Source organism: Haliotis rufescens, unplaced genomic scaffold (genome assembly GCF_023055435.1).
Source record: "Haliotis rufescens isolate VD_foot unplaced genomic scaffold, xgHalRufe1.0.p SCAF_13, whole genome shotgun sequence".
Taxonomy (NCBI): Eukaryota; Metazoa; Mollusca; class Gastropoda; order Lepetellida; family Haliotidae; genus Haliotis; species Haliotis rufescens.
This window is the reverse complement of record NW_025963813.1, coordinates 36,115,280-36,138,555: the sequence shown is the minus strand read 5'-3', so window position 1 is coordinate 36,138,555 and position 23,276 is coordinate 36,115,280. Positions and strand designations below refer to the sequence as shown.

The 23,276-nt window shown below is 40.4% G+C and overlaps 1 protein-coding gene across 1 annotated transcript; it reads right to left on the bottom strand.

Moving 5' to 3' along the window:
• Positions 1–4,404: 4,404 nt before the first annotated feature.
• LOC124117748 lies at positions 4,405–21,756 on the bottom strand. Its single transcript, XM_046479742.2, has 5 exons — positions 21,286–21,756; positions 11,933–11,987; positions 8,427–8,505; positions 6,833–7,003; positions 4,405–4,958 (listed from the first exon to the last, which is right to left on the bottom strand). The coding sequence occupies exons 1-5, from the start codon at positions 21,596–21,598 to the stop codon at positions 4,866–4,868; spliced, it is 711 nt and encodes a 236-aa protein (XP_046335698.2). The 5' UTR covers positions 21,599–21,756; the 3' UTR covers positions 4,405–4,865.
• Between the last annotated feature and the right edge of the window lie 1,520 nt (positions 21,757–23,276).

The window sequence follows — 23,276 nt, the reverse complement described above, 5'->3', positions numbered from 1 at the left end:
ATAAACAAATTATTTTTTTATGATGCTGAACACCTTTTTATTTGAAAAATAACACACAACATAAAGACATTAAACAACACCAAAACAGAAAGTATTTCGAGTAGAATTACTGACTTTTGGAAAACTGTTCTTCCTTAGACATGTTCCACGTATTGTTCTGATCTCAATATCAAATGATGTGCTGCACAATTTACTAAAAGTTTGTTTGTTTTCTGTTCTGATATACGGTTTCGTAAGTGGAATGGAAATGTAACGATACAAGATGTGTGGCAATATGTCAATCGATCCTCGATCACGTAAGCAAGTGAATGCCAATTATTTTCATGATTACAACAATATTAATTTAATGGAAAATCCAAAGACAGCAAGATATCAATATCAAGACTACATTCAAAATGCAAACATGAGTAATTAGATTACATAGCTCAAATTACAATTGATTTATATAATTTAAAGTTTACGAGTACGTTCACATTAATGTCCCAACACCTTGAAGATGGTGATTCTTGTCTTGGTTGAAATCTTATTATAACTCTGATACGTTTCGGAAGAAATAGACAAGGTTTTCGGAAAAATACAATGAAACCTGGTTAATGAGCGTCCGCAAACTGGGGTTTCCAGACTAAGCGGGTTTAAGTGTAATAGTGTGATATGACCGCTAAGCCAGCTAGAATTGAATAAAAGCATGAGCTAGTATCCAGAGAATGGGTGTTTCAATTGAAAATAAGTCGTTAGCTGCACAGACACAACAAATACACTATTAAAACAAACAAAACATAGTATTGTAATACACAATCGTATAAATACATATATAAATAAGAAATGTGTTTGCACGAACTTGCCAAAACAGAACCAGCCCCCTCACTAGCAGTTCTAGAACTCCTCAGAAATCATTACCTACCATCACGTTTCCAGTGTCGTACCATTACCTATGGTTCGGTGAAAATTAATGCCTATTACAGCCCCATACCATACCTGCCTTGGTCTAACATAATGAGGATTCTAAAGCCATTTCCAAAGCAATGACATCACTCAGACATCAAGTCTGATTTCGTCGTTTCAATAATCATATTTCAATTATACGTGCTCAGTGCAAGACAACGTTACAACAGAAGGTCCTATACCTCAGACTACCTTATAAAGAAGGTTTTACGCACTTCAGGTTGAATGATATCACTTCGTGTTGGAAAATACACGTCATGTTCAGAGCGATCTTAAAACAATGCCTTCAAAAAAAGTCAGTAGAAAGTTACACCCCTGCCGATTAAGGACAAAAAACGTCTAATGCATAAACCATTTAAACGTCGTTCTTCCATCACAACGCCGAAGCAAAACACGTGGTTCATCACCAAACCAAACGTTTCGCCAGTATTGCAGATTCCCAATTTGAATGTTAATCTATTGAGTAAGCAGTGTTTGATGCATGTTTGAGAGAGTGAGTGAGTGAGTTTATATTTAACGCTTAATCGGTAAGGCTTCTGTCATATGTGTAAATGTTTGAATGCATTGCTGTTTTAGACAGACGAGTTGCACACGAAGAAGAAGTAGAAGAAGAAGATGATGAAAGGATGTTGGACATAATCTCAAGTGTTGATTTTGTTGATGGTTCTGTACTGCTGGATGGTGCAGAAATGAATGTCAACAACGCGAAGTGCCATATCAAATCGGCCAAGACTCAGTGTTTTAAGGAGAGGTTATCTGAACGACCATTGCATCGAGTTTATGTGCAGTGTCAATGTCAATGTGTGATTTTGCATCAGAATGTAAATATGATATGTTACAGTAGATTATGTAATGAATTTAATGAGACTCTCAAACACATTGTCAGTGGATGCCCAGCCTTGGCACAAACACAGTGTCTTAAACGATATGATGGAGTGGCTCGATCATTGTATTACCGTCTTCGCCAAGCTTGTGGTTTTGACACAGAGGTCCATCCGTGGTACGACATGGAAAATGATAAATACAAAATTCTTTGAGATAGGCCTGTTTACAGGGCAATAAACCAGATCGTGTGATAAATCCAATGAAATCATTTATCTCATTGAATTTTCTATCCCTTTTGACACTAATGTGATTGCCAAGATACAAGAAAAACATGGGAAATATGCCCACCTCGCTTTCGAAATTTCACGCTTGCACCCAAAGTACCAAGTTGTCCGATTCTCCATTGTTCTCGGTGTCTAAGATTTGGTACCTGTTGACTGAAATTGGGAGAGTACCCGGGTTTGCTACCAGGAATACAGCCCTTCTGACAATCTTGGTAATGCAGAAGTCTGCAGTGTTGGCGAGTCTTCACATTTTCCTAAACGTTCTGGGTGGGTTTGACTAGGCAGCGCTTCCTGGGAGAAGTCCCATTCCCTGTCCGGGCTGCGTGTAGAGGGACCAAGTGCCCTGAGCTGATGATAAACCTCACCAGACTGACTGGGCAAGGATCATCCAAACCCATTTTGTAGAACAGACGTCGGGCAGAGTACAAATCAATATACATGATGTGTTGGCCGAGGCTGTTGGTGACAGATGAAGTGAGTGTGGATCCAATGTGGTTTAACGGGGTATAACCTATATAACGACGCGCATGCACGTGTGTGTGTGTGTGTGTGTGTGTGTGTGTGTGTGTGTGTGTGTGTGTGTGTGTGTGTGTGTGTGTGTGTGTGTGTGTGTGTGTGTGTGTGTGTGTGTGTGTGTGTGTGTGTGTGTGTGTGTGTGTGTGTGTGGCTACGTGTACCAGTCCGGATACCACTGAAATACCATGCCTCCGTTTAACATAAATACCCCCTCAGTCCTTGTTATAGTCCCTTCTTGCCAAGTGCAAGGCAGGGTAACAACAAGAACCATCTTTTTACGGCTTGGTCACGGAAGCGGTCTTGGTGACAAATGAAGATGTGTGGGCCGAGGCTGTTGGAAAGTTGATGATGTGTGGGCCGAGGCTGTTGGTGAGTTGAAGTTGTGTCGACCGGGGCTTTTGGTGAGGGAGTTGAAGATATGTGGGCCAAGGATGTTGCTGATAGAGTTGAAGATGAGTGGGCCGAGGCTGTTGGTGACAGAGTTGAAGATGTGTGGGCCAAGGCTGCTGGTCACGGAGTTGAAGATGTGTGGGCCGAGGCTGCTGTTGAGTTGATGATGTGTTGGCCGAGGCTGTTTGTGACAGTTGAAGATGTGTGGGCCGAGGCTGTTGGAGAGTTGAAGTTGTGTCGACCGGGGCTTTTGGTGAGGGAGTTGAAGATATGTGGGCCGAGGATGTTGCTGATACAGTTGAAGATGTGTGGGCCGAGGCTGTTGGTGAGAGAGTTGAAGATGAGTGGGTCGAGGCTGTTGGTGACGGAGTTGAAGATGTGTGGGCCGAGGCTGTTGGTGACAGAGTTGAAGATGTGTGAGCCGAGGCTGCTGGTGAGTTGATGATGTGTTGGCCGAGGCTGTTGGTGACGGAGTTGAAGATGTGTGGGCCGAGGCTGTTTGTGAGAGAGTTGAACATGTGTGGGCCGAGGATGTTGGTGACGGAGTTGAAGATGTGTGGGCCGAGGCTGTTGGTGAGTTGATTATGTGTGGGCCGAGGCTGTTGGCGACTGAGTTGAAGATGTGTGGGCCGAGACTGTTGGTGACAGGGTTTAAGATGTGTGGGCCGAGGATGTTGGTGACAGAGTTGAAGAAGTGTGGGCCGAGGCTGCTGGTGACCGAGTTTAACATGTGTTGGCCGAGGATGTTGGTGACGGAGTTGAAAATGTGTGGGCCGAGGATGTTGGTGAGTTGATGATGTGTGGGCCGAGGCTGCTGGTGACCGAGTTGAAGATGTGTGGGCCGAGGATGTTGGTGACAGAGTTGAAGAAGTGTGGGCCGAGGCTGCTGGTGACCGAGTTGAAGATGTGTGGGCCGAGGATGTTGGTGACAGAGTTGAAGATGTGTTGGCCGAGGATGTTGGTGACGGAGTTGAAAATGTGTGGGCCGAGGATGTTGGTGAGTTGATGATGTGTGGGCCGAGGATGTTGGTGACCGAGTTGAAGATGTGTGGGCCGAGGCTGCTGGTGACAGAGTTGAAGATGTGTGGGCCGAGTCTGTTGGTGAGGGAGTTGATTATGTGTGGGCCGAGGCTGTTTGTGAGTTGATTATGTGTGGGCCGAGTCTGTTGGTGAGGGAGTTGAAGAAGTGTGGGCCGAGGCTGTTGCTGATAGAGTTGAAGATGTGTGGACCTAGGCTGTTGGTGAGTTGAAGATGTGTGGGCCGAGGCTGTTGGTGAGAGAGTTGAAGATGTGTGGGCCGAGGATGTTTCTGACAGAGTTGATGATGTGTGGGCCGGGGCTGTTGGTGAGAAAGTTGAAGATGTGTGGGCCGAGGCTGTTGGTGACTGAGTTGAAGATGTGTGGGCCGAGGATGTTGGTGAGGGAGTTGATGATGTGTGAGCCGAGGCTGTTGGTGACAGAGTTGATTATGTGCGGGCTAATGTTGTTGGTGACAGAGTTGAAGATGTGTGGGCCGAGACTATTGGTGACGGAGTTGAAGTTGTGTGGGCCGAGGCTGTTGGTGAGAGAGTTCAAGATGTGTGGGCCAAGGATGTTGGTGAGTTGATGATTTGTGGGCCGAGGCTGTTGGTGACGGAGTTGAAGATGTGTGGGCCGAGGCTGTTGGTGAGAGATTTGTAGATGTGTGGGCCGAGGCTGTTGGTGACAGAGTTGAAGATGTGTGGGCCGAGGCTGTTGGTGAGAGAGTTGAAGATGTGTTGGTCGAGGCTGTTGGTGACGGAGTTGAAGATATGTGGGCCAAGGCTGTTGGTGAGTTGATGATGTGTGGGCCGAGGCACTTGGTGACAGAGTTGATGATGTGTGGGCCGAGCCTGTTTTCAACAATGATGGTCTTGTATTGAAAAGAATTTACAGAAGACCACGCACATAAACGCGTGCGACTTCAACACTGCTGTGTTTGTCCAGTGTGATTCTGATTGCGTCTGTGGGGACTGTCAGCATCTATAAAGAAAACATCGCGGTATAACAAGGTGAATTGTGACAGATGTTGACTTAACTATTGATGGTTGACTTGGACCTGTGTGTTGAAAACGTCCACAACTCGGTCCCTAGGGTTACATGTGACAGGACGATGTACAGTTATATAAACAGCCCCAGCCCGGTCCCTAGGGATCACACATGACTATGTTACAGGTCGATGTACAGTGATGTAAACATCCCCAGTACAGTCCCTAGGGACCACACATGACTATGTTACAGTGCGATGTACAGTAATGTAAACGTCCCCAGTACAGTCCCTAGGGACCACACATGACTATGTTACAGTGCGATGTACAGTAATGTAAACGTCCCCAGTACAGTCCCTAGGGTTACACATGACTATGTTAAAGGTCCATGTACAGTGATGTAAACATACCCAGTACAGTCCCTAGGGACCACACATGACTATGTGAAAGGTCAATGTACAGTGATGTAAACATACCCAGTACAGTCCCTAGGGATCACGCATGACTATGTGAAAGGTCGATGTACAGTGATGTAAACATACCCAGTACAGTCCCTAGGGATCACGTATGACTATATGAAAGGTCGATGTACAGTGATGTAAACATACCCAGTACAGTCCCTAGGGATCACATATGACTATATGAAAGGTCGATGTACAGTGATGTAAACATCCCCTGTACAGTTCCTAGGGATCACACATGACTATGTGAAAGGTCGAAGTACAGTGATGTAAACATACCCAGTACAGTCCCTAGGGATCACATATGACTATATGAAAGGCTGATGTACAGTGATGTAAACATACCCAGTACACTCCCTAGGTATCACAAATAGCTATATTACAGTTACGGTGTACAGTTATTTAAATGACCCCGGCACGATCCCTAGGGATCACAGAAGAATGTGTGACAGGGCGATGTACAGTCATGTAAGCCTCCCCAGCGCGGTCCCTAAGGATAACACATGGGTGTGTTACAGGGCGATGTACAGTTATGTAAACGTCCCCAGCACGGTCCCTAGGGATCACACATGAATGTGTTACAGGACGATGTACAGTGATGTAAACGTTCCCACCATGGACCCTAGGGATCACACATGAATGTGTTACAGGGCGATGTACAGTTATGTAAACGTTCCCAGCACGGTCCCTAGGGATCACACATGAAAGTGTGAGAGGGCGATGTTCAGTTATGTAAACGTCCCCAGCACGGTCCCTAGGGATCACACATGGATGTGTTACAGGACGATGTACAGTTATGTAAACGTCCCCAGCACGGTCCCTAGGGATCACACATGGATGTGTTACAGGACGATGTACAGTTATGTAAACGTCCCCAGCACGGTCCCTAGGGATCACACATGGATGTGTTACAGGACGATGTACAGTTATGTAAACGTCCCCAGCACGGTCCCTAGGGATCACACATGGATGTGTTACAGGACGATGTACAGTTCTTTAAACGTTCCCAGCAGTATCCCTAGGGATCACACATGGATGTGTTACAGGACGATGTACAGTTATGTAAACGTAGCCAGCACGGTGTCTAGGGATCACAGGTCGATGTCATAGTTCTCGAGAAATGTTTGTATGTTGAAATTAACTTACTTCAACAAATGACAGATATTATTACTTTCTATAAAATCGCACTTGTGGTTAGCACCAACTGTATGGACAATTGTCTCTTCAATGTTAAACTACCGATGGTAAAACTTGCAACTTCTTACACTATGAAACTAACTTTACTTTTTGTCAAGCCGTAATCGTGAAAATACATATATCCCCAAAAGGGATGGACATTTTTCTTCTCATTCAGACGGATGAATGCAAACTGTGTTAATATTGGCAACATGTACAATATGAAACTAACTTGACAGTGTGGAATAAAAATCCCCACAATGAATGCCTCATCGTCATAATTCCTCGTCCATGTCACCATCCAGTTCCTGTTGGAGTCCCGAAACCAGATGTCCTTCGTGAAGGTAGAGATGTCGGGGTAGATTTGGACCATAGCAAAGTAGAGGAAAGTATCTATCCCAACCTGTTGAAGAGAAAACAGTTTAATTTACTGAATGCGTCATCTTAAACAAAACACCTCCAAATTGTGTTTCCTACTAAACTCTTTGTCCGGCGAAAACAAAAATACATCGTTGATACATTTAATATGTAATAATCTCGAATTATTTCGTAATACAGAGGTAAAAAGTAACGTGGCTGTGTCAAGTCTAATATTTACAATAGGCTGAATAGTCAACTTAAGGGATCAGTAAGCTTTAATCCGAAAATGTTTGATTGTGTTTACTCAAAACATAATTAACACCATAATACTAAAATGTTTTCACTAAGAGACATTAGAACTACCTACCACACATACTGTGTAAACACTTTTCAAAACGCCCCTTGCAGCTTGTACACACCACCCTCGTGTTATTAAGCGATAGACATGACGTCACAGGACGTTAAACATGAGCGCTAACTTAATGTCAAACTGTGTTAATGGAACTGAACTTAACACACCCTCTCTTTGACGTGCTTCGTCGGATTTTCATCTGAGAAAATATTGCCACATTTGCTATAAATAATCTGGATCTCGAACACTTTGTTCCGCAACATTTGTTCAGTAAAATCGGTATTTCAAATTTACTACCGGTCGAGTTTCAGAAAACTCTTTTCAAAGAAATAGTTTCATCTCCATTGATGCGATCATTAGCAGAAGCAAAGTCCTGTGTAGATTCGATACCGCTGGCGGAACAGTCAGAATGCAGAGTACTAAATGTCATAATAGAATCATTTGTATTGCATGTTTCCAGTTGTATTTTTATCTGTATATTCTGCATGTGTTCGAATCACGTGGAGCACTTCACAGTAACTCTGATTGAACCTATGTTCGTATCCTAAAGTTATCAAACCATGCTCCGTAAACAATGTTGTTGTGGGTAGTTTTACACATGCATCACACAATTATGAAAGTTTGGGGAAAATGTTTTCTGGGAGGGAAAGTGTTGGAAACTAAATTCCATGTACTGAACCAAGACTATTGTGGACATAGCGGTTGACGCAGAGTGGCCTCACAGACTGATAAGTCACTGACATCACTGTGAACAATAGAAGAAGCCAGTTGCACTTGGAGCCTCTTTTGCTTTACTGGCAATGACAGACGGGCATTATTCTTCACCCACAGGCAATCACACTCCAGCGGTCAATATACCCCTGCTGCCCGGATGGGTGTTACTTAATAAGTGTATTAGATTTACATGTGTCGGCGATTCCCACAGTTTCCTGAAGCGTATTTTCCTATAAATGACAAACATGCATAACGAGTCAAGCTAATATGTAATTTTTTTTATATAATAGATTTCAGTGCGACATGTTTTGTGTAGACACTACACCAACTAAGATACATTGTAAGTGATCTTTTCGATGAAGTTCTCGAGTGACAACATAATGCTAACGATAATATTCACCTCAATCCACGGAGCTGCATCGTCCGACCTTGGCTTCCAGACAGAGGTAGAACCTCCAATGACACTGCTCAATGGATACCTGAAATATTACAAGTCATACAGTGACCCTTTCCATACAAATAATGTGAAAAGAAACTTTGCATTTCATTTATGAATGGATGAGAAAATACATATATAAATATCACCACTACTATTCCAATAGTATATCAGTGTTAAAATAGGTAGCTCACCTGGATACATTAGTTGCTGTGTACCTGTACTTCGTGTATCTGATTCTGTACTTGTGTGGTGCTTGACATATCAGTTCTATTTCTATGAGTATTAGTCAGAGATGAGTTGATATTGACAATCAAGCAAGGTGCAATAAACTATTCTCATTTCAATTGGATTTCAATATTATGGTTAATATGTTGCTTATGAAATGTATTTATCTTGTGTAAAATAGTAATGCTTATATCGCATCACTTTAAGTCAGTTTTGGTGCTCAAGTCACACCCTTATCATTGAATTTGGTTGACGAATGAAATTCTTCGTCGTGAAGACTTTGTCCTTTTTGCATTGCCCTGTGACGGAACTTGGTACTCAATCCATATGTCGATTTGGAAAATTATACACATATCAACAATCCCAAAGCAATAAAGTAAGTACTTGAAAAAAACCAAAAGCTTTGATCTAATTGATATTTGAGAGAGAAAAATATAGATGCAAAAAAATACACATGGTGAAAGAAAAAGCCAAAACAACAAGCTGGACTTATTTTTGGTCTCACAAAACATTGCAAATATAACTATTGATTCTACAATGACCCCCGGATGCAAATCCAATCACTTTGCAATAACATTAACTTTTTTCAAATACAATTAGCAAAAGAAAAAGGTAGGGACTACCAGAAGTTAAATACTTCTGTATTGTTTAACAATCAATATATCCAAATAGTGAACGATACACTAGAAGAAACAAAGCTAAAATGTTCAAACAGTAAATGTTCCAAAGATGAACCATAAAAACTGAACACCAAAACTTAAAATTAAAAATCAGTGATACCTTCTTTTCTTAGAAACATTAAAAGAAGAATCAAAGGGATTTCAAATAAGAAACAGAATCCAGTGGTACGGGGAGGGAGAGAAACCATCAAAATATTTTTGTCATCTTGAAAACAGGAACTATACCAGTAAACTAATTAACAGTATTATATCTGAAAAAGGGGATTCAATAACCGATAGACAATCCATCTTAACTGGACAAAGACATTTTTATGAGAAACTTTGCTCTTCAAGTGAAGAAATAACTAAGGAATCCAAACATTTATTACACAAACTTAACACACCAAAAATTATTCAATCACAGTTTGATTATTTAGAAGACCTGATTAACATGAATGAAATAACAAAGGCCGTAAAATCTATGAAAAATAACAAAAGCCCAGGTATTGATAGATTCCCTGTAGAGTTTTTCATTTTTTCTGGAAGGATCTTAGAATATGGATATATAGAGTAAAAGTGAATTTATTGATGAACTAAACAACATATTGTACAGATTCATCTGGAATGACAAAGGGGACAAAATAAAACGAACAACTTCAATAAAAAAATGTGACGAAGGCGGACTGAGAATTATAGAGGTGAGGAATTTTAAATTTCTCTAAAACTGTCAGTTCTCAAAAACATCTTCAAAACAAAAAGTGTATAACCCTAGCATATCTCCACTGAAAAACAATTTCCTACTTGGGGCCAATATTACAAAATGTATACACTTAGCTAACACTTACTGGATAGCTGCTTGGGGAACATTGTATAGAAGACACAAAACTAACTCCACAAACAATGAAGAAGTACTATCAGAACCTCCCTGGTGTAACCATCAGTTTAAAAAAATGATTTCATTATAAAAAATTGTTTTTAAAGGGAATTTACACTATTAAGGATATCTGTGATGCCCTTCAATACACTAAAGACAAAATACCAAATTAAAGGCACAATTATTGACTATTACCAGGTTCAAAAATCATACCAAAATCTTCGAAAGATACTAATAGAAATAATCACATTATTTTATATAATCAACATTTAAATGCAACTTTGATAGATTTACTTGTAGCGCTCCAGATATTTTTATGATAAGACTATAACTACAGCAATTCTCCCAACAGTATGTGAAAAATAGGATACCATTCTTGACTTAAATATATCTTGGAAGGATGTTTTTATCAGATACAGAAACTGTACAAAACATGTAAAATTACTTACTTAAAATACATCATACTGGCATACAAAAAATATATACATGTATCAAGTATTAAGAAAAACAAATTGTCACTTGAAAACTTTCTGAAGACTTTGATCAAATTGAAAAATTTAGCAAATGAATTGTCTTGTTAATATGTCTCTATTTTGAACATGAACAATTTCCACTAATGTGCTGTAAGGATTTTGCTTCACACTTAGTTAATAAGCATGGCAAATAGAGCCTGCTCGTTTCACTATTTGTGAACATTGTTGTACACCTGTAGCCAACTAGCATTTACTGTCTGCTATATAGGTATGTAACCTACACTTAATAAGTACACCACATGACGTGCTATATACTGAAATGACATCGACTTACATATCGAATGTTATGTTCGTTTCAAAGTCAAAGAATTCTATATTTCTGTAAGTAGCACATAATTTACCGTAAATGCCGAGGAAAGTCTCTCTGAGGGCGACTCTCAAAATTTCCATAAAAGCTACAAGCTTTCTAAATCACTGACTACACATCTCCCTGTGTGTAAGTCATGAACTGCTAAATACATGTGAACATGAATTTGATAAACAGTGATATAAAAATGTTATAAACGTCATGTCATTAAATGAATGTTTGGAAATGTTAACAAATGAACGTTTTGAACTGATCGCTGCTAATACAAGTCAATGCTGTAATTTAAAAAAAGAATGTTTCAATACCCCCATATGACAGGGCAGCACGTGACAATAGCCCCACGTGACTGGGCTGCACGTGACAATAGCTCCAGTGTCACTATGCCGACAATAGCCCATGTCACCGTGCCACTGCAACGTCGTCTCCAGTGACAATATCCAACGTTACTGTGCCACCTGCGACAATAGATCCACGTCACTCTGCCACACACGAAACTATCACCACGTCACTGTACCACCCTCGACAATACCCTCCCCCCACCCGCGACCATATGGGTACAATGTGTGAAGTGCATTTCTGGTGTCCCCCGCCATGATATTGCTGGAATATTGCTAAAAGCGGCGTTAAACCATACTCACTATAATTGACATTGCTCACTCATCTGTGATATAACCGTTCCACTGGGCAGAAATCGCATGCGCTGATTATTTATTTTCATCCCGAAGAGTTGACTTTGTCGATTGTACGTGATTGCGTGATTACACATCAATGTGTTGGAACCCTGATCGGAATATTTTAAATAATGACACCAAGTCATAAATCCGATATGCTGTTCTGATTCTAATCTAGTGGGGATGACAAAAACGTACCCATTGCCCTGTGAAGAAGCGTTGATCGCCTCTGTCATCCACGTTCCAGTCAGACCTGTGAAAGAAACAGGAGCGAAGTTACTACAAATTACAAATAGTTCAACGTGGAGCATGTTTTAGAACATATAGACACATGTATATAAATATTGGTATTTTTTAGCAATAGAATTCACAATGAGCTTGTTTATTGGAATACATGTATCTTTAATAATGATTTCACGTGAAATGGCATTGTTGATGCATTGCAGATTCCGTTTGTGACGTGACACATACATATTCGTTTGTGACGTGACAAATTCATGTTCGTTTGTTACGTGACATACATATTCGTTTGTGACGTGACACATTCATATTATTTTGTGACGTGACATATTCATTTTTGTTTGTGAAGTGACACATACATATTTGTTTGTGACGTGACACATATATATATTCGTTTGTGACCGTGACAAATTCATATTCGTTTGTGACGTGACACATTCCTATCAGTTTGTGACGTAACACATTCCTTTCAGTTTGTGACGTGACACATACATATTCGTTTGTAAGGTGACACATTCCTATCAGCTTGTGAAGTGACACATTCCTAACAGTTTGTGACGTGACACATACATATTCGTTTGTGACGTGACACATTCATATTCGATTGTGACGTGACATACATAATCGTTTGTGACGTGACACATACATATTCGTTTTTGACGTGACACATTCATATTCGTTTGTAACGTGACACATACATATATCCGTTTGTGAAGTGCCACATTTATATTCGTTTGTGACGTGACACATTCATATTCGTTTGTAACGTGACACATACATATTCGTTTTTGACGTGACACATTCATATTCGTTTGTGACGTGACATACATAATCGTTTGTGACGTGACACATACATATTCGTTTTTGACGTGACACATTCATATTCGTTTGTAACGTGACACATACATATTCGTTTGTGAAGTGCCACATTTATATTCGTTTGTGACGTGACACATTCATATTCGTTTGTAACGTGACACATACTTATTCGTTTGTGACGTGACACATACATATTCGTTTGTGACACATACATATTCGTTTGTGACGTGACACATACATATTCGTTTGTGACGTGACATACATATTCGTTTGTGAATCAAACATATTCTTTTTTTTGTGAAGTGACACATTCATATCAGTTTGTGACATGAGACATACATATTCGTTTGTAACCTGACAAATACATATTCGCTTGTGACGTGATGCATTCATACTATATAGAATACTTAAAGAGCTCCCTTGTAATGCCAGTTTTATGAAATGAGTAAATTGTTCTGGTATCTGAAGAGCGAAAATTCGTCTATGAAGCTATGAAACTATGAAACGAGTTTCATAAAATTGGCATTACACGGGTCCGAGTTTGGTGTTTTATTTATTACTTGCCGTGTACTACTTTTCAAAAAGCCACCGTCGTGTGTAAATAGGCGGCAGAGATCTACGCTATGGACAGCATCACCCAATTGAGTTTAACAGAATAATACTTCAAACACATCAAAAGTTGGCATTTATTATATGAATACCATACAACGGTCTACCTTTCGACTTCAGGTGTCCGTTCCACAAAGCTATCCTAATGCTGAGATGATTGTAACTCCCATACTTTAACATAAACTTATGACTGTCGCTGCGCTACGATCGCTTTGTGGATCGGGACCCTGCAGCACAAAGTTTAGAAATACGTCACTATACCCTATGACGTAATTTGTGACATTATTTTATTTGATAAAGAAATAACATAAGTCAGTATTTTGAAATAAACTATTTGCAATAACAAATGTAAACGTAATTAATAACATTTTACAATTATATAATGAACATTATATATATTATATATTCCAAACTACCATTCGTATTGTAACATAATCATTGAAACTGTCTGCGTATGAACTAATCACGACTACTTCCGTCAATTTTGTTTTGACGTAAAAAACATGGACAATTTCATTCGGGAGCTTCCATATCGCGATTAATGAAAAAACGTAGGAAACTGACAATACCAGCACTTCTATCGATGGCTAGGCAGTGCATTGATCTTTGGATTTTATACTGTAGATGCTGTTGGAAAGACTATCAACTCGAGTTGAATGTTATAAAATTTGGTTACGCTGTGTGAAGACATAAAAACATTTTTAAAGACATTTGAAACCGCGACGTCATAACAGTACGGTACTGAGCGGTTTACCCAACCAGCTGACGGCCAGGCACCATGAGGGTTGAGTGAGAACAAGGGGCAGTAATGACGGCCAGGCACCATGAGGGTTAAGTGAGAACAAGGGGCAGTAATGACGGCCAGGCACCATGAGGGTTAAGTGAGAACAAGGGGCGGTAATGACGGGCGGGCACCATGAGGGTTAAGTGAGAACAAGGGGCAGTAATGCTTATCCCAGCAGGAACGTGCTTACTACAGTCCGAGTCGTGACTCAGACAGGCATGTGTCTAATAATACTGTGCATGATGTTAACGCAATGAAACAAAGGAGCTGTCGACTGTTTAGAAACGCATTAGATAAATCAATAAACTGGTTTGATGTCGCCAAGTCCAGGTGACTCAGGTCAGTTTGAAAAAAAAGCGCGCTCAATTCGGATGGATGGAGGAAAGTCTGCTATCAATAAACGTTTGAAGGTTTTCAGACCATGTTGTTCTAGTTTTCGTTGAAACATTGGAGTAGCATGTTTTCGGACCATTTTGTTCTAGTTTTCGTTGAAACATTGCAGTAACATGTCCTAAGGTCATGTTGTTCTAGTTTCCGTTGAAACATTGTAGGGGGACGCACGGGTGGCCCAGTCGTCTAAGGCGCCGCGATTCGCTGTGCAGAGTTGCGTCCCCTGGACACGCCAGAAACCTATGATTGTGGGTTCGAATCCCGGTTCACCCCAATTATGTTTCTAGGTTTGTCAGCACCATACCCGTGTTCGTGGGTTTCACCGAAGTGGTAAACGTCTGAGACCTGCATCACTTCGGGCTTTCCTCCCGCATTAAGCTGACACGCCGTGATATAACTGGAATAATGTTAAACGCGGCGTTAAACCCAACTCACTCACTCACTCACTGAAACATTGTAGTAACATGTTTTAAGACTATGTTGTTCTAGTTTTCGTTGAAACATTGTAGTGACATGTTTTAAGACCATGTTGTTCTAGTTTTCGATGAAACAAAGAAAACATCGGATAAGCCTGCCACAGAACCCTTGGTGATCATAAATGAGCAATACCAGGTCGATATCCAGCTGATCAAACATTGAAAACATTGGCAGCCAAATTCACGAGCTCGTTTCCCAATCCGATCTCTTCTCTATCTCAACACCTCATATGTGTTTGTCATAAAAACGCATCTTAGCTTCATGTTTTTCATTTTAAAACCTGTCCTATATATAAAATCTCACGAGATACGCCATGAATTGGTGCACGAATGTCCACGCTCACCTGCACTGTTTCCAAATCCAAGGAGTATTGTCCATGAAACGCATATCATTCTTACAGGATATCCAGTATTCCATGACTTTCGAACAGCCTTGACTTGGCGAAACCGTGTTTGTAGTAAAAATAACCGTCTCCTTATAGAAACGACGAGCTTCATGCCTCAATCCTCATATGAGAAAATACGCCAGTATCTGAGAAGCCTTGTGAAAGAAAAATATCAACACATGTACACATACAATTGAGCCCCGGCATGTCCACACATAATGTTACTTTGGGAGACGTGTTCCCAATGCATGCCAGACTTGTTGAAGAGGTTTTATCATGTACACCACAGTGTTATTACATACACGTATTTCCATACAGCATAGTGTTATTACATCTATGCTTTTCCATACAGCACAGTGTTATTACATCCATGCCATTCCATACAGCACAGTGTTATTATATACACGTCTTTCCATACAGCATACAGCATAGTGTTATTACATCTATGCTTTTCAATACAGCACAGTGTTATTACATACATGCCTTTGTGATTTTCTCACAATGACCAATGAAAGGCAAATTGCCTTAAACTCTGAACTTGAATAATCAACATCACACTAATTAGTAAATAACAAAGTCAGACATGTTTAACTAATGTCTGAACATTAACTCTTTCAACACCAGTCAACCAGAAGTGTTTACTGCTGGGACACCAAGTTCCCAGAGACTCTTGTGTGATAGATGAAGCCAACATTTATCAAAGAAAATATCTGCTTGTAAAATATATTTGCCACTACATGTTATACACCATTTGAAAGGTCTGATCCTATGGTTTATAAATATGAAAGTTATGTTTTTCACATTATTTAAAATAATGCATTTACAACTTAATTAAGTTGGTTGTAAATAAAAAATGTAAGCTAACACGTTGTTAACATCGAGATTAAGGACCAAGGAAGGGAAAACTTGACGATTTTCGGCAAATATAAGAATTCATAAAATCCACTTACCTATTTCTGTTTTATTTTCATTGTTTACGTAATTGGAAAATCATTTTTAATAAAGGATTATGAATAGTTTCTGTCATCACCCATTTCCCGATAACAGCGGCTGTCCGCTCAGGAACATGAAGAAATACCCCCGTTTTCGAGGCTTCGTATGAATAAAACGTTCTTCGAAGAATGGCATATGACACATCGCTGGAAAGCTTATTCTTTCATCTACATTCTCGTAACATCGACTGTTTTTTCCGTAGTTATAACAAGCGATTTCGTTTGATTAAAATTGGTTTCTAATGACGCTTTCCTGTCGAAATCTGCTACAAGTTTCGTGATTTGACAATTTTGAGCACGTGACCTAAGGCAGTCAATCAAATTACAGCTGTGATACCAAGCTCGTGTTTGATTTCAGAAGTTGGCGAAAGATGTTTTGTTAAATCGTGCTATTCTGAACGTTTTAAGCAGGAAATCACGATATATATTAAAAATATGGAACTTCTTGAACGTATCGTGCTTGGTTACGAGCTGTGACAAAGATTTTTCATGCTTATATTTTTGCATTAAACATTGTGTCCGAGCCGAGAATTCAAGGCGACGAAAGCCGAGATGTCATTTGACTTACATTACACGCGATAGCACGAAAAGATGGAAATAATAACTTAGATGTAATATATTTTTGTTGATATCATTTATTACTTTGTATAATATATTTAAAGATTTGTTTAAAACTTCTTTATTTTGCTCTTTGACATGTTCGATGTGGACCCGTATTTCAATAACATCGCGGGAATATTAGTGAATATTTTTTTAATTTATCGATAAAAAATGATAAATTGAATTGGAATATGTATTTCACACATTATGAAATGTGATAGATTTAATAAATGAATGATATTACAGATAGGTCCATAAAAATATATACTATTTTGACGTGACTACGACTTGGCCGGTAAACCGGCCTACGGTGTCTGGGGACTCGATGCTTCTTGGCCGGAAAGCCAGTCGCCATGTTTGAAGGCTGAAACTAATACGAGTCATTTGATTGGTCGTACTACGAAAATCAACCAATCATATTTGTCTTTGTATCATCGCTTGATTTTCTTTACTGACTGCGTTGGAACAAAACGGACGATGTAAACAGCGCCAAATACGTTTTGTTACTCGTAGTATATGGTCTATGTATCTCTTTCTATCGATACATAGACCCACGAATCGATAGTCGTATCGAACTGTAATGTATCGTGATACATCGATGTGTCGGTGAATCGTCCCAGCCCTACAATATATTGTACCGTACATTTAGCAGAACTGTCACAAGATAGCGTGACTTTTCTGTCTCGAAAGTGGCGCGATAGTGGCGCGATAGTGGCGCGAAAGTGGCGTGAAAGTGTCGCGATAGTGGCGTGAAAGTGGCGCGATAGTGCCGTAAAAGTTTCGCGAAAGTGCCGCGATCTTGTAAAATGTTATCGCGAAAATGGCGCGAAAGTGTCTCGAAAGTGGCGCAATAGTTTCGCGTTAATGGCTCAAAGGTGGCGCGATAATTCCGCGTTAGTGCCGCAATAGTGGCGAGAAAATTAGGGGAAGTTACTTATGAAATGTAGTGTACTTGGCTATCACACACCACAGTGTTATAACAGACATGCGTTTCCATACAGCACAGCGTTATAACATACATGCCTCTCCACAAACACATTGTTTTCCATTCAGTACTTCGTTATTACATACATGTCTTTCCCATACAGTACTGTGTTATTATATACATGCCTTTCCATACAGTACTGTGTTATTACATACATGCCTTTCCATTCAGTACTGTGTTATTACATACATGTCTTTCCCATACAGTACTGTGTTATTATATACATGCCTTTCCATACAGTACTGTGTTATTACATACATGCTTTTCCATTCAGTACTGTGTTATTACATGCATGCCTTTTCATATACTACTGTGTTATTACACATCCATATTGGTAATTACTTTCCTATTTCGAAACTCAATTTTTATCCCTTGTCACTTAATCAAGGGTCGGACTAATTAATACATTGCAATTGAACTTTGGACCGTTCTTATATCCGACTGAGGTATCGACTTCTGCAAATCCATTTGTATGACGCTCGAATGAATCCTATTTACCATGTCGTCATGCATGTCTATTTGCATAACTCTAGGCTCATTGATATCTAAAGAAATCCTGAACGTGCGATTCGTATTACTGTTATACCACTACTCTAGGCTAATTCTATCAATAGGAGCGTTGGGGCAGCCTTGTGGTAAAAGCATTCGCTCGTCACACCGTAGGTCCCGGGTTCGAATCCCTACATGGGTGACTGGTGTCGCCCGCTTTCCATAGTTTTTCAAAAAAAGGTTGACAAATAACCCGCCAAACCTAGTACAAAGACAGATGTTTTAATTTCTTCAAACCTTTTCTGCGCTGTTTGGACTGACCAAGACATTTCTTGGAATTATGCGAGAGAGGTCATTTCTTGGAAATCGAACATGCCATTATCATTGTAGGGGTGACAGGTTGTAAAAATGGTTTTTAAAATGCTAAACGAATATATTTCCACAACAAACTTTATGAATTAACATTCTATTGTGGGTTTAACATGTGTAAGTCTCATTTGTTAGTTAGCAATAACCTCATAAGATAATTTAAAAAATCAAAATAAATGCCTCTCCACCCCGAACTTGGATGTGGCAGAACTTGACCTACATCACGGTTACACACACCTCACAACTGGCAATGGCTGACAGTGTTGTGTTTACGTTTTGTGCCTCAGACAACTTACACGATCAAGATGACAACCCCGATCTTTGATGTGGTTAAACATTAACCTGTAGATTTACTGGGAATGAGCCTGCTGGTACAATGCGATTGCCAATGGAACTGAGTATGACTGTTGACATGGTTGAAGCCGCTTTTTAGGCTGCAGACGAGCCGGCTATTTTGACACAAGGAATCTGCATGATTTGACCTGTCAATTTCAAGATTACACATATTCAAAGCCAGCGTGTGAAAGCAATGAGACCTTTGTGTCCAAGAAATAGTGGTACGTGTATAATTTTCCTAATTGTGCGTGTTCTGAAATGAATTTCATCAAGTTTGATAAGCATCGGTTTCAGTGACGCGGGACATTGTATCCGTGATCTTTCGAAGGGAGGAGTGTTTTCTGATGGATTTTCAAATCTCCTGCCAAATCCTTATGGTGGTGGTTGACTGACATGGCAATGAATATAGATCACAAAGAGGTTTGTAAACAACATGTTGTCATAAATAAAGTTTCTTCGAACACATTTTTATAATGTTATATTTTACTTTCATTGTTGGTTGTTTCAATGGCGATCAAAATTACCTGCTCTGAGTCTGTTCATCATCGAACATGTCCCTAACAGTTTCATAAACTGTATGCAAAAGTTATGCCTTTGTAAAGTCTTGTAATCTCATCATCGAAGCAGTCAGGGATAGGGCCTAGAACATCATATCGTCGCCAAATACATCCTATATCAAACTACTGTATTTCCTCTATTAGACCCTATGTCGTCTATCAATTTCGCGAGAGCCGTTGTATCGGTGTGTATAAGAGACCTGGCTTGTATTAGAGACCCAGCGAGGAAAAATAGATACGTTTTACCGTTCATGTAGGGGTGATAGATCGGCAGCTATTTTTTTATGAATCGATATGTAAGGCTATTCATGTATTCATACACACGTTTATTTGGGTGAAAAGGCTTGATATATTTGAAAGGGGTTACCGTAACAAAAAGCAAAACCTCTTTTTAACCAATCAGAATCAAGCATTCATCAATATCATGGTAGAATGTCAGTTAACACCCTTTCACGTCGCCGGATCTTACGTATGTGCATGTGAGTAGGTCAATGACCTTGCCCCACGTTACGTAATACCTCTATCTAGAAAACCTGACTGCCATGATCAGTCACACAGAGAGGCCCAGATCATCGACAGAAGCGGGCAGATTGTACGTCGCCTCAACAACGACCAGTGTACACCCGACTTCCCGACTCAGTGTTAGTGACAGAGCGGATCTCCGCACCAGGGGAACATATTTGCCACTGGGTCCCGGTGTGCGTTCTGTAATGTGATTACCATTATATGTACCATTTCGACATGATTCAACCTGCAACAATAAACACGGCTGTTGTCGTCTTAAGTTTTGCCTCTGAGTTTTGTCTTCCGTCATCACCCTGAGCCAACATCCGAGGGCGAAACGTACGCCCTTGGACAATATGACTAAAAAAACAGTATGAAACGAGGCCCAGCAATATGCAACTCAAAAATATGAAACACTATAGCTTAATTCAGTATCAAGATGTATACTTTCATGAATTGTTTGGATTATCTGCGTATCAGAGGGCCTCTCAACTGATGCTGACTTCAGCTGTACACACTGTCTTACATCGGCACGTGTGTCTCTAACGTCAAGACCTCCCTACTACAACGACATAAAAATATCATGTTTACAACTGTTCCTTGACACACGTTGTCCTTGAGTCTTCATATCTCAAGTGCGATCCTGCTAGAATTGAATGTCTGTGTTATCCATATGTGAGTCTAAACAGGATTTTAACTCAGAATTAAATACTGTTTTTGACACATTTCACTTTATGAAGTAAAGTGTTCACTTTGAAAACAATATAACAAACGAAATTTCAAAGAATTGAAGATGTCCTTTGGCGTACTGTTTCATCCATGGTACAAATCTCATTCGACACCTACAGGTAAATAATAAGTCTTCTGCTTAAATTGTCAATACAAACATAGAATAAGTATAACAGAATAAACGAACCGAGTCGAATGTTCATTTGTATTGAACGTCATAATGTTACTTGTCAATACTGTTATCTCTGAAATTTGGATCTGAGGTGAAACAATCTTGAATTCTCACCTGGTGTGCTGTAGTACGTATAACCAGGTGCGGAGACCATCCCTAAAGGGTAGCCCAGGGGGCAGATACAGTCCTGGGTGGCGCGGTTGTAGAGGAGGTTACCAGCACTGAATCGGTCACAGACCAACAAACACTCCACTAGACTAGTCGCATTGCCACGTCGTCTTATGCCTTTCTCGATCTTCTTATCCTGGAAGTAGCTCACGGAAAGGTCTAATTGATACGTTGTATTACATTGTGTCACAGTTATGCCCTGACCAGTGGCCATACCGATGTACAAAGCAATTGCCCACACTGTCCAGTATCCGGCCATCTTCTCTGTTGGTAGTTCCTGCTGGTTCGTCGACTGAACGTCACTCCTGCTACCTGCAATGTTCTCTCCAAGTCCTGTGAATCACGGGCATCAAGTATCGTCTCCAGGATACACTTGGATGATCTAACTGGTGCAGTGTTATTGTGGTCATACCCAGGCTCCTTGCCAACAGGGTAAGAATGGTTACATTATTAACGTGTTTCACCGATTGGCTGTTCAGTATTTTTAGATTGCTGGCATGCTTCTCTGATTGGTTGGAACTTCTGATTGACGTTACCCTACATTGGTTACCCATTGTGTTTTAATGCGCGAAATCGTTAGTTATAGTTAAAGTTCAGGCAATTTCTTTTTCTATTGCTTATTCCAAGCTGAATGATGCATATTTAAGTAGGATACTTCACAATGTTTGTGTGGATGATTATCGACATTTCAGTTGTGGGAGATGAGCTGGGGAGAGGCATAACCAGACACATCGATGACGGGTACAAGAAATATGCAGTAGCTGATCAGATGAGCTGAGATGGCCTTACGGCTGACGCTTAGTACAAAATCGAAGAGAAATACTGGAGCTGCGTTGCTAAATGAACATGAACATTAGAATGATGTACCATATTTTTGATGGATCAAAAGCCAGTGCTATTCCTTCAGGTGTTATGTGTTCTGGTATATTCTGATGTGTTATGATTTTTCTCTGAAAACAGGAGACAAACAATTTAGAGGGATCGACAACAACACAATAGAAGGACGCTGAACTTATCAATATTTTGGGAGGAACCATAGTACTTGTGTCAGTCTCTCAAACCAGTCATGTTTGTATGTTGTGCAAAGAAGATGATGACAGTACATACGCATCATGATCTCTTTGAAGACGGAAGCAGGTTCTGCTCCACGATCCTAAGGTCAGTTGAGACCACACAATGATGCTTCCTCCTCTACAGCATATGCCAGCCACCGCTATGATGCTTCCTCCCCAACATAGGTAAACCAACACAATGATGCTTCCTACCCATCATAGGTCAACCCACACTATGATGCTTCCTCCCCAACATAGGTAAACCTACACAATGATGCTTCCTCCCCAACATAGGTAAACCAACGATATGATGCTTCCTCCCCAACATAGGTAAACCCACACTATGATGCTTCTTCCCGTACATAGGTAAACCCACACTATGATGCTTCCCCCCCAACATAGGTAAACCCACACTATGATGCTTCCTCCCAAAAATAGGAAATACCACACTATGATGCTTACCTCCCCAACATAGGTAAACCCACACTATGATGCTTCCTCCTAAACATAGGTAAACCCATACTATGATGCTTCCTCCCCAACATAGGTAAACCCACACTATGGTGCTTCCTCCTAAACATAGGTAAACCCACACTATGATGCTTCCTCCCCAACATAGGTAAACCCACACTATGATGCTTCCTCCCCAACATAGGTTAACCCGCACTTTGACGCTTCCTCCCCATCAAAGGTAAACCCACACTATGATGCTCCCTACCCAACATAGGTAATCACACACTATAATGCTCCCTACCCAACATCGGTAAACCCATAAAATGATGCTTCCTCCCCAACACAGGTAAACCGACACTATGATGCTTCCTCCCCAACATAGGTAAACACCACACTATGATGCTTCCTCCCCAACATAGGTAAACCCACGCT